This window comes from Belonocnema kinseyi, chromosome 3 (genome assembly GCF_010883055.1).
Source record: "Belonocnema kinseyi isolate 2016_QV_RU_SX_M_011 chromosome 3, B_treatae_v1, whole genome shotgun sequence".
In the NCBI taxonomy this organism is placed as follows: domain Eukaryota; kingdom Metazoa; phylum Arthropoda; class Insecta; order Hymenoptera; family Cynipidae; genus Belonocnema; species Belonocnema kinseyi.
The window spans coordinates 123526015-123539058 of NC_046659.1; the positions used below are offsets into that span (position 1 = coordinate 123526015).

Below are 13044 nucleotides of genomic sequence, written 5' to 3' on the forward strand. Positions count from 1 at the left end.
CCCCCCCCCCCCACCACCACATCCTGTAACAGAAACGTTTTGCCAGTTGTTGCTAATAGAATTAGGCAGCGTGTCCATGATCTTTATTTTCAAAATTCCCTGATTTTTCCTCGACTAATTTTTTATTTTTCTTTGAGTTGAGTTGATAATTGAGTTTTTAATCCAAAAAGATGAATTTTTAATCAAAAAGGACGATTTTTAACCAAATTTTCAATTCTCTGCCAAATAGTGGATTAAAAAAAAACTCTTCAGACAGATGAATTCTTATTAAAAAAACAAAACAAAAACGTTTTTAAAAATATTGAAATTTTTATCCACAAAAGATTTTAGTTGATTTTTCAAGATAAAAATGTAAATTTTTAACAAAAAAATAGTTTCTTCGAAAAAAATAGAATTTTCTATCTAAAAAGACGAATTTTATTCAACCAAAGAAGGCGAATTTTTAACGGAATAGTTTCATTATCTATCAAATAGTTGCATTTTGATCCAAGAAAGATGAAATTTGTACTAAAACAGATGAATTTTTCATCAAAAAGGACATTTTTTTCATTTTTAACTTTCATCCAAAAAATATTTCAATTCATTTTTCAACACCAACATATAAATTCTATGCAAAAAGTAAATTTTCTATGAAATAATAATTTTTTAACAAAACAGTAGAATTTTCAACGAAAAAGTATGCATGTTTAACAGATTAGTTTAATTTTCTACCAAGCAGTTCGTTTTTTATACAAGAAAAATAAAATTTCTCTTAAAGAAGAGAAATTATGAATTAAAACAAATTTAATGTTAAATTTTCATCCAGAAAAGATTTCGGTTCTCTTTTCAATACCTAAATATTAAATTTAAAAAAAAACGTAAATTTTCTATGAAATAATTATAATTTCAACAGAACATCAGAGTTTTCAACCAAAAAGTATGACTTTTCAACAAAATTGTTGAATTTTTAACCAAATAGTTGCATTTTCATCCAAGATAGATGTAATTTCTGAAAAGAAGGTGAATATTAAAATCAAAACGACAAACTTTTAAAAAACAAGTTGAATTTTTAAACTAAACAGTTGAATATTTTTTAAGAAAGATGAGAAAAAAATCATCTTTCAAGAAAGATGAAGTTTCTTTTGAAACAAATGAATTTAAAAATAATTTAAAAAATAGTTACATTTTTATCGAAAAAAGATGCCAGTTCACTTTCTAACGCTAAAATAAGGATTGTAAAAAATAAGTTCGTTTTCTGCTAAATAGTCGAATTTTTTACCAAAAAGTATGACTTTTTAAGAATATTCTTAAATTTTCAACCAAACAGTTGCATTTTTGTCCACGAATAATGAAAATTCTACTAAAACAGGAGCATTTTTAAATCAAAAGACAAATTTTCAACAACAAAAAAAAACAGTTGAATTTTCATCCTAAAAAATATAAATTGTTAATGTTCTACGAAAAGAGTTGAATTTTCACCTCAAAAAGACGAATGATTAACAAACAGTAGAATTTGCAACCGAAAAACATGTTTTTTGAAGAAAATTGTTAAATTTCCAACCGAATAATAAAATTTAAAACTAAAAAGATAATCTTCAGGAGAAAGTTTAGTTAAATTTACAAAAATTACGTACATGAGTGAAGGACCCCTTCCCCCTTCCATGACAAATCGTAACAAATTCCCTCGACCCCACCCCCCTCACTCCCCCTGAGCTGTTACTAAATTTAAGTACGATCCCTTACTTTTTGTCTTTTAGGATCGTCCAACGACTTTAGCAATGCAGGATTTAGTAATGTGCGCCTTCGATGTTGCAAACGGTTGTAAATACATGGAAGATGCTCGCTTTATACATCGGGATATAGCAGCTCGAAATTGCCTTTTGACTTCTAAAGGAGCGGGTCGTATAGTGAAAATTGCTGACTTTGGTATGGCCAGAGACATTTATAGAAGCGATTACTATAGAAAGGGAGGTAAAGCGATGCTGCCAATAAAGTGGATGCCACCGGAAAGCTTTTTGGACGGCATATTCACCACCAAAACTGATGTGTGGTAGGTTTATTATATTATTTATATGCAGGAGTGCACGGAAAAAAATAGTTTATTAAAAATCCAGTAACTTTGTCTCATAGTCTTGGATATAAGAGAAAGTCAATTAAAATTCACCACCGCCTGTATTCAAGAAAATGATTTATCATTATCTGAAAAGAATGTAACGTTTTAACAGAATATCAGAGACTGAGCTCGCCAAAATAAGCGACAGTTTTTAATTACTCCTGATTAATGATTTTCCATTAAACTTATTTCGATTTTTTTTTCTGCACTTTATTAGCTCATTACAGGACGAATAAAAAACGTTAAAACATATTTGCCCTCTGATGAATATTTATTGCACAATAGCAACTAATAGGCGAGAAAATAGGAAAGAAAATTCTATCTGCCATATCTTCAAAAATATGATCTAAAAGAAAAATATTTTTTTAATTAATGAAAATAACAGCTAAAATACACACTTTTTATAATAAAAACTATTTCTCTAAAGTTAATACTTCCCTGGCAAAATTGAGTTTTATTGGGTGAAATTCTGCGGTGTGATAATAATTAGTAATTTTTAGTAAATTAAATTCATTTAAGAGACAATATTTTTGCTCAAATATATTGTTGCTGTTTCCAGACACAAAGTTCCTGTGAAATTATGGTGAAATTGTTTGAATTTAAGCTTTTATTTAACCTTTTATTTATGCTAAGTTTGAAATTTAGCATGATAATTCTCTTAAGTACCACTAAAACAATGATGTTAAGAAAAAATTGTTTATACAAAAATTGTAACCTGTAGAACAATCTAAATTCCAATTATTTATCTACAGTTCTATATGCAGTGGGAACTTGGCACGAAGCTTAAACAATCTTAAATATTATTTGAAATTCAGTCATAGAATTTAAATTTCTTAATTTTTATTTATTTATTAGTTATCAACTTTCCTTTTTTGGGAGAGTTTGACAATGGGGCTGTAAGTGATGCCGTAAACTGGGAATCTTGCTAACGACCGGCCAGGTCAAAAACCATTGGCTTACAATTTTCCCATTTTTTCCCAGTTCGCAAAAATTTGTCATGGTCAATAAAAAAACAAATTTCATCTCCAAAGCTAGAAAGATTCCATTTGAAGTAATAAAAAATATATTAATAATTAAAGCAGTCAAAGTGGAACTCTTGCTTTTTTTTGTTTTTAAATTAAAAAATGTTATACTCAAATGCTCAATAATTTGCACGTATAAAATGGAAGTTAGGTACTAACACTTTTCAATTAAACAATTTAAAATGAAATGCAGATATACTACAAAATTTAGAATTTTTATCTTATATGAACGATAGAGTTCAAAGATTCAAATTCAGTTCCAAAAATATAAATCGGCGTTATCATTTCCACTGTTTTAAGTTGAACATTCAATCAATGAACGTTCAGATTTTCAAAATTAGATTTTTTAAAGAAAGTTTAAGTTAGTTACATTAAAAATTCAAAAATTAACATTATTTAACTAATGATTTTTTCATACAATTTTTAGAAAATCCTGCTTATTATTTATAGGAAAAACTTCAGTCACTTTAAGTTTTAAAAAGTTTCAAAATTAATGTAAAATTTAAAATGATTTTAAATAATTTAAACGAGTTATATGTTCTGACAACATTCGCCTATTCGTATCGAAATTTTCGAGCATTTGCTGGAGCCTCATTTAAAACAAAATGTAGATTTGTGCAAATTTCAAATACAAATTTTAGAAGCTTTTTAAGAATTCTAAAAGGCTTCAAAATAAAAAAACACAGTTTTTCAACATTCCAAGGAAAATGCAAAATGATTTGTTATGTTAAAAAATATTTTCAAAGATTTCCACAATTTTCAAAACAGAATTTGGAATATTTTAAAGGAATTTTTTGTTACCAAAATTTTTTGAATATAACAAGCAAAATTTGATTCATTTAAAAAGATATTATTTAATTGTTCTTACAATGCAGAGTAAATTTTATAAATGTAAAAAAAATTCCTTCGAATATTCCACATTCTTTTTTACAATTTTGGAAATCTTTGAAAATCTTTTTAAATATTCTCTTAAAAGAATGAGAAAAAAATGAAGAATCATTTTTTATTTTCCGAAGAATCTTAAGAAAATGTTTTTATCCTTTTAAAGCCTTTCATAATTCTTAAACAGCTTCTAAATTTTTAATTTGAAAACTGCAAGAATATACCAAAACTTCGGCACTAATAGCCGAATTATGTAGATACAGACACTTCCTTTAAATCACTTCCAATTTTTTCTACAAAAATGAAAATTTAAAAAAGTGAGACATTCCTAAGTAGAAAAAAAGTTAAATATCTAATTTCGAAGTAAGTCTCCCATTACTTTATTATTTTATTTTTTTTCTGAAACGTTTTCTAGTTCCAAAAGGAAACTTCACCCTAAGTTTTCTGTAAAATATTAAAAACTGAAAATAATTTTCACCCTTATTTAATTTTATTCTGATTCTAGTTTTTCAAGGAAATAAAAGAAAATTATTTTTATAGAAATTAATTAATTTCTTATAACCGAAAAATAGTTTCACAGTGCCGAATGGACCCATGAACCCTTCCGCTAACATTTTCTATTTCCACGCCTATGGGGTCCGAACCAGCCGGCCAGATGAGTGCTTCCGAGTTTACAATGTCACTTATCGAGCCCATTGTCGAATTCTTAAAAAAAGGGAAGTTTATAACTACTAAATGAATAAAAATTAAGAAATTTAAATTCTATGACTGAATTTTAAATAATATTTAAGATTGTTTAAGCTTCGTGCCAAGTTTCCACTGCATATAGAACTGTAGATAAATAATTGGAATTTAGATTATTCTACAGGTTACAATTTTTGTGTAAACAATTTTTTCTTAACATCATTGTTTTAGTGGTACTTTAGAAAATTATCATGCTAAATTTCAAATATTTATAACTTTTTGTAGAAAAGTTGTTAGTATTTGAAACCCCGTAATTGATTATTCATGCGTCGTTGCTTAAATTTAAACAATTTCACCATAATTTCACAGGAACTTTGTGTCTGGGAACAGCAAAAATATATTTGAGCAAAAATATTGTCTCTAATATGAATTTAATTTACTAAAAATTACTACTTATTATCACACCGCAGAATTTCACCCAATAAAATTTAATTTGGCCAGGAAAGTATTAACTTTAGAGAAATAGATATATTATAAAAAGTGTGTATTTTAGCTGTTATTTTCATTAATTAAAAAAATATTTTTCTTTTAGATCATATTTTTGAAGATATGGCAGATAGAATTTTTGCCAACTTTTTCGCCTATTAGTTGCTATTGTGCAATAAACATTCATCGGAGGGCAAATATGTTTTAATTTTTTTTATTCGTCCTGTAATGAGCTAATAAAGTGCAGAAAAAAATCGAAATAAGTTTAATGGAAAATCATTAATCGGGAGTAATTAACAAATTGATTAATTGCGAATATCTCGAGAACGTACAATCTGCCGAAGACGTACCACACCGATTCGGAATCAGGTGATCATTCTGCATACGAATCACCCAAAATATTTTGGCGACATATAAGATCCGACAGGACTGGGTATGGCGTCTGGACTATAGTACGCAAGGGATTTATATTCTCGGAGACAAGAAATCTGAATTTTAAAGGACAGTTTATGAAAATTCAAAACAATATTTCTCAACGAAAAAAACATTATTTTTTCACTTATTGTTATATAATATACATATTTTATTGTTATTATTATACAATTCGCAAACATGGTTGCTTACACATATAATCGCTAGCTTAAACGCTTTGAAAAATCGCACTCGCTGAGGATTCGAACCCTGCCTATATTACCTAAAATCGCGTAATCTACCGCGCACTCTAACTTATTTCTTTATCGAAGCACTTAGATCTTGGTTACAAAATCGCGGCCACGCATTTTAAGGCAGTCTCTTACCAATTACGGTGAGCCTCAAGCTACTACAAACGAAAGGTTGTTGGACTCGATGGTTCTTTGAAGAAAACTGATAAGTCTAAATCTGATGATTAATTAGTAGCACAGAAAAAACAGAAAATAAATTTTACATCGATTTCCGACGAAAGATTCTCTACAACAAAAATTAACTACCCAGGATAAACGTTATACAAATACCGGTTAAACTTTCTTTTGTTTTTTCATGACAAACACATGTTTCTTGAAAGACGCGAAGTTGACTAAACAAGACTTTGTTGCTCTAAAAAATTTCCTGCAACAAATTTTATTCTTAGTTTTTTCTGTGAGCTCTATAAGGCAAATCGAAAATTCTCGAGAGACAAAATGAAAAACATTTATTTAGATAGAATTTAGAATTGAATTAAACTTATTTCAAAAAGGATCGATATTCTTTTTTAAATAATTATTTAATAGTATGTTGCATTACAAGGAATGAAACACAGCGATCGTTGTGTTACATTCGTAGTAATGCATATTATTTTTCATAGCAAATCTATTGAATATTCGAGTTGAGGTACCTGTAAACCCTAACTACCTACGTGTCTACTCTAGAGCTGACAAAAAAAGTTTAAACCCTAGGGATGTAAACACAGTGTTTCAGCCCGCTCTACACATACAGAAACTCGAAGACAAAATGTTTCAACCCTTGGGATGCAAACGACGTGTTTCAACACGCTCTACAGGTATCGAAACTCGAAGTTTCAATAGATGCTCTATGAAAAAAATGTATTGACTATCCAAAGGTAATAAACAATAAAAAAGAGTTAAGTGGAATAATATTCTGTTTTACTAACGATGATGACGAAAAACGATTTTCTTCGATACAAAAACCTCCATCAAACGGGGAGTTTTCGATTTATCAAATTCTTTTACAATACTTTCTTACTTAGTTTTAAATTCAGAATAACAGTTTCTGAACAACAATTATAAAATATTTAAAACAAATAACTGAATTTCCTTTATTTGAAAAAGGTCTCACAACTTTTTGTCTTTAAATATCTAAAACTGATAAAACATAAAGAACAGTGGATTTCAAAAACGCTTTAATAATCCTATAGTGACAAAAAAACCAATTTCTGCTAAGTAAAAATTTCAAAATGAAGGTGTTCTCATGGAAAAACAAAAGAAACTTGAACCGATATTCGGGTATAGTTTTTGCTGTGAAGTTAATTTTAGTCTTAGGTAATTTTTACCTTGAAATTAAGGTCAATTTTTTAATTAATTTTTTCTATGATAATATATTCTTAATTACTTTTAAAAAATGTTGCTTTTGTCTACCCTTTCCTTAAACATCTTGCTTAAAACAGGAATAATATTTTTCTAAACAAATAAAAAATTTAATAATAGTATTTTGAAATATTTTGCAATGCTTGCAACCTTGTTTTGTGCTGCCATATATTTATTTTTTATTGTTTACATCGTAAAAAAAAGATAAGTATCAGGATGATTGCCAAAAGGTTAATTTCATAATATCAACGTCCTTTTTTATTATTTAGGATTCACGTATATCACTTGTATTGAATTGAAAATGATCATAACCAAGAAGATCTAACGACCAAGTGTGAATGTTGGACGTTATAGTGAATTTTTTGTTTGACTTACAGTATGAATTTAATTTATTAAATTTCAAAAATTTAGGGTAAAGGATTTTGAAAAGCACTTCTAATTTTCTCCCGATTAGACAAGAAAATAAATCAGTATTTCATCTAAATTCAGCAATATATTCGGTTTTACGGTCAATAATGAAGTCAAAATAAAAGCATCCGAAATAACATGTAAAAAACATATTTATTTCTTTAAAAAATCCTCAACGTTTCGACCAACACTGCGGGTCTTTTTCAAGAGTCGATATACATATCTGAGTCAAAAAGCAATGTGATATTTTATAAAAAAATCTGCACACTTCGCGGGCACATTCTCATCGCGAGCTGCGCGCGCGCCTCGCTTCGCTCGCAAGTTTGAGCGCGCCTAGGGCGCACGACGGTTGAATCTCGCGCTTCGCGCTCGATATTGGGTTACCTCACGCTTGGCGCTCGGATATTTATTCTTTGCATTTGGAATGCTTGAAAAAAACTTTATCAAAAAGATCTCTTTTAGATGGCAGTATTTATATGCGTCTTCATATTCTGAATTGTCTACTTCGTTAAGTGTAGACGATGAGAATGTGTACCTCAAAAGGTACATATTCTCATCGTGACACTCACGCTGCGCCCTCGATTTCCGACAGACATTTGTAAATATGTTTTGTTGGATTTCTCGGTTTTGTTAATTCAACTTTTTTCGTATCCTACATACTTTGTCACCCAATTGAATTTTTTATTTTCCATTATTTTTGTGCAATCAAAATCTGAAAAAATAAAAAAAAATTTTTGAAGAAAATACAAAAATTGGTTATAATAATCTTGTAGGGCTTTCAAAAAGAAATGTTTTTCTTCTCTTGAGTTTTTTCATATCGTGCGTTTTTCGGTTTCAAAATTTGATTTTTGGTTGATTAAAGAATTTTTGCAAACGCTATAACTCTGAGAATTTTTTTTTTATCGAAAAAAGTCATGAGGATGCGCAAAATGCGCTCACTTTTTGAATTTTTATCAGAAATGACTGGTTCACGTACTCGTTCTTTCTTTTAGGACCTAGAAAAAGTGTGCCAAAGATTAATTTGATTCGTTAATTTTTTCAAGAGTTATCGTGCTTACGGACGGACAGCCGGACGGACGACCGGGAGGACAGACAGACAGAGAGGCATAGCGTGCAAAACGTGCAACATGCGCGGTGATACGACAAACGTTCACTGCGCTCAAAATCTTCAATTACTTATTTTCTAAACTCTTTTTCACAAATCAAATCAAAATTTGTTCGTTATTTCATAGTCTCCTAAACTCTAGAGAAATTTTTATTATTTATCACAAAAGACCGCTTGGTTTTTGAAATACTTTTTAATGAAAATTAGAAGATTTTTTCCAGTGACTCTGTTTTTAAAAATTAATTGACTTTTCTTCTAATATTTAAGAAAATTCTCTAAAATATCTGCAGACTTTTCTCTTTATCCAAGAGTCATAGAATGGTAACTCAAAATTTAAGGGATTATTTTGTTCCGGGTGGCTACTCAAGGCATAATATTTCAAGGTCCGGTGACCATCCTCATATTGCAGAATGTATTTCTTCAATTTTTCAATTTCACTACAGGGCCTTCGGAGTACTTTTATGGGAAATTATGTCATTTGGCTATATGCCTTACACGGGCTGCGCAAATCGGGAAGTTATGTCGATGGTGACAACTGGTGGGCGTTTGGAAAGGCCAGCAGGTTGTCCTGATCCCATTTATGGTGTCATGACACGATGTTGGCATCCTCATCCCGAGGACAGACCAAGCTTCAACACAATAGTCGAGAGAATAGGATACTGCTTGCAGGTAATTTTTAATTTTTTACAGGAATCCCAAATTAATTTATGAATCTTCAAACTGAAATCAGTGACATTTTATTTCTGCTGATTGATTTTATAAGAAAAAACTGTTCAAACTGTCTAATGGTAATAATCAATTTGTCTAATGTTTTATTCATAGGATCCCGACGTATTAAATCATCCCATGCCGAATTACGACATTCTACCAGTTTGTGAACGAGAAATTACCATCATGAGACCAGATCCTGAAACGGAATGTATCAATGTCCATGCTGACGTATGTATTCCAGACAAAATTCTACTTTATCTTTTTCTCTAACTTTGATTACTGAACAACAAGAATATTTCTATTGGCATTAGAATAACAGTTTTAGTAAAATTTAAATCAAATTGAAGTCGATAAACGAAATAATTAAAATTGAAAGGAACTAATTTGATTGCTGTTACTTTCACACAGTCATCTCTTTTGCCAACAAGTACGACCGCATTGCTACATGTACATTCTAGAAAATTTCATCTGGCTATGCTAATCGTACATCACTCACTAAGCGACTAAACCTGCAGCATGTGAATTTGATCCATAAGGGCTCGTTTAAAAACTACGTTCCGCTGTTTTGAACACTCCTCTCCTTTCCCTTGAAATCAAAATTTTAACTTCAGTTTCATTTGATAAACGCCTAAAATTAAACACCGAACGTGCACAAATAATAGTTTAACAAACTTTACAGCCTAAAATGGAAAATAGGGTGATTTTTTACGAATATGAGAGAATAATAGAGGAACTAATTCTTTTAATTAATTTTTTTTTAATTATAAAATTATAAAAATTAATTTTAAAAAATTAATTAAAAAAAATTAATTAATTAATTAATTATAAAAATTAAATTTTTATTAAATTTTTTAGAAAACAGTTGACTTTTAAACCTGAAATCATGAATTTTCAATCAAAGAATTAAATTTTCAACAACAAAAAAGTTAACTTTATACCAAGCAGTTGCATTTACAACCAAATAGTTTAACTTTCAACCAAAAGAGATCAATTTTCATCACAATAGTTGAATTTTTAACCAAATAGTTGAATTTTCAACTTACAAAGATCAACTTTCTATCGAACTCTTTATTTTAAAAATAAACAAGATTAAACTTCAACCAGAAACATTTGGATTTTTAACCAAATAGTTGAATCTTGCAGCAAAAAAAACTAATTTTTTAGAAGAATGTAAAACTTTCAATTTACGAAGATGAATTTTTAATCAAGTAGATATATTTTCATGAAAAAAAATTATTCACCAAACATTCGTATAGTTGAACTTTCAAGTAAAAAGGTCGAATTCTAAAAAATTTCAATTTCAATTCTCAATTCTCAATTTCAACCAAAATGTTAAATTTTCAACTAAAATTATGAATCATCAACAAAAGATTAATTTTTAATCAAAAAGACAAACTTTCAACTAAGTAGTTGAATTTTTAATCGATAAAGGATTAATTCTCAACAAAAAATATAATATTTGATATTTCAACTAAAAAAGGTATTCATTTTAAATAAAAAACTGTTGAATTTAACCAAAAAAATTTTTAATTTCAACAAAAAAGTACATTTTCAAGCAAATAGTTGAATTTTAAATCATTTTTGAGCACCCCTTTCAAACAGCCTAGAGCCTGTAGATCAAAACATTTATTTTCAACAACAAAACAAAAAAAAATTTTTGCACAAAAAAGATCAATTTTTATTCAAAGAGATAAATATTTAACCAATTATATGAACTTTTAACACAGTAGTTAAACTTGCAACTAAGCAGTTAATTTTTTAATCAAGAACACTAATTTTCCACCCAAAAAGAACAATTGTTAACAAAATATACGCATTTTCAGCCAAATGGTAGAATTTTAAATTAAAAACGATCAGTTTTCAACGAAAATTGAACAGTTAAATTTTCAGTAAAAAAATTTAATTTTCAGCTAAAATAAGAATAAAATTAATCAAATGCTTAACTAAAAACTATCAATTTTCATATGAAAATGGATTGATTAAATTTTCAGTGAATAAAATCAATTTACAACTAAAAAAAAAACGAATTTTGACCAAATAGTTCAATCTTCAACTAAATGGTAGAGCATATTTTACGAAAATAAATTAATTCAGAAACAAAAATATAATAGTAGACGTTTCAATTAAAAAGAATAAACCATCATCAAAAAAATAATTGGATGTTCTTAATGGGTTTTATTAATTTAGTTCGCATTCAAATGAAAATACTTGAACATGGGTCAGTTTTATGAAAACAATACACAAGATTTTTCAATAAAATAGTTCAATTTTCAACCAAAGAGATGAATCTTCAATCAAGAAAATTAATTTTCTAGCAAAAAAAGTCGAATTTTCCGGAAAATACATGAATTTTCAATTAAAAAGGATTAATTTTCAAAGAAAAATGAAATAATTAAATTTTCAGTTCAACAAAGTATTCATACTTTTAAACAAGTAAGTTAATTTTCAACTGAAAAAGATGAATTTTCAATTAAAAATTTAATAGTTAAATAATCAACTAAGAATGAGAAATTTTTTAAAATAAAATAGTTCACTTTTGAGTTAATTTAGATTATTTTTATATAATTTATTCTCAATGAAAAATCTATCATTTGATTTTTCAACTAAAAACAATCCATTTTCAGCCAAAAGTGGATTATTTAAATTTATATTTCAGTTAAACTTTTCAATTAAAAAAAATGAACTTTCAATACAAATTTTTTTGTTTTCTCTTGTGAGGTTTTGTGTCACATTCAGCGCACCCTCCCCCCTCTCTGGCAGTGTTGTTTTTGAACGGCCCCTAAAAGAATTTGTTTCGATACTTGGTTAAATATTTCCGAAAAGTTGATAACTCACTCAATAAAAAAGTAAAAGTAAAAAATGTATGGAAATGGAAAGCACAATGCGGCATCACTTTCGATTTATTCTGATGCTCGCCAGTTCTAGGAAAAAGAGCTCTGGGCGCTGATGTAGATTGAGAAAACTTTAGGTTTTGCATAATTTCTGCACAGTTGGACGGATGCGGCTACATGCAACCCAGAGCAAATTTTCGACCCACGACTTATCGCATTGGCAACCCAATTCCTGGTATCGTCTACGCATCGTTGAAACATCCTGTCGATTACGAGAACGAGAATGATAACATCCAGGAAACTACATTGACATTGCTGACCGATCAGAAAAATGAGTACCTAAACACCTGCAATCCGTCTACGAAGGAGTTGGAAGCCTGCGATAATAAAGTAAGAATCAATTAGGCTAGGCTTACGCGGTGAATCTCTACTCAGGAAGAGTCCAGATGTCCAGCCATTTCGAGCGCGGTTAGCACTCGGATGAGTGATCATCTGCGACGTACGACCGGGTTGTTTATTCGCTGCGTTTTAACTAAATTCAAGCGGGAGGTTTGACGTCGAGGATGATTGTGTGTGCATTCGGTGGATAGGGTCGAATCTTTGCCTTCAAAATCTGCAGTTTTCTTCTTCCCTGACCAAACTTTTATGCAAATGCGAGTTCTTTTAATACGAGGGTAGTTCAATAAGTCCTTAGAATGAAGTATAAAAACAATTTTTTTTGGGTAAATTTTTTTTTATTTTTCAACATAATCTCCTTGGAGCT

At 29.1% G+C, this 13044-nt stretch overlaps 1 protein-coding gene across 1 annotated transcript in view; it reads left to right on the plus strand.

Annotated features, from left to right (window-relative positions):
• Nucleotides 1-13044, plus strand: part of LOC117170265 (ALK tyrosine kinase receptor) — a 77110-nt gene that overhangs the window by 51887 nt on the left and 12179 nt on the right. Inside the window, exons 20-23 of the mRNA XM_033356918.1 lie at nucleotides 1737-2029; nucleotides 9183-9408; nucleotides 9562-9678; nucleotides 12441-12671. Of these exons, the coding sequence (XP_033212809.1) occupies nucleotides 1737-2029; nucleotides 9183-9408; nucleotides 9562-9678; nucleotides 12441-12671 (867 nt within the window). The remainder of the gene's footprint in view (nucleotides 1-1736; nucleotides 2030-9182; nucleotides 9409-9561; nucleotides 9679-12440; nucleotides 12672-13044) is intronic.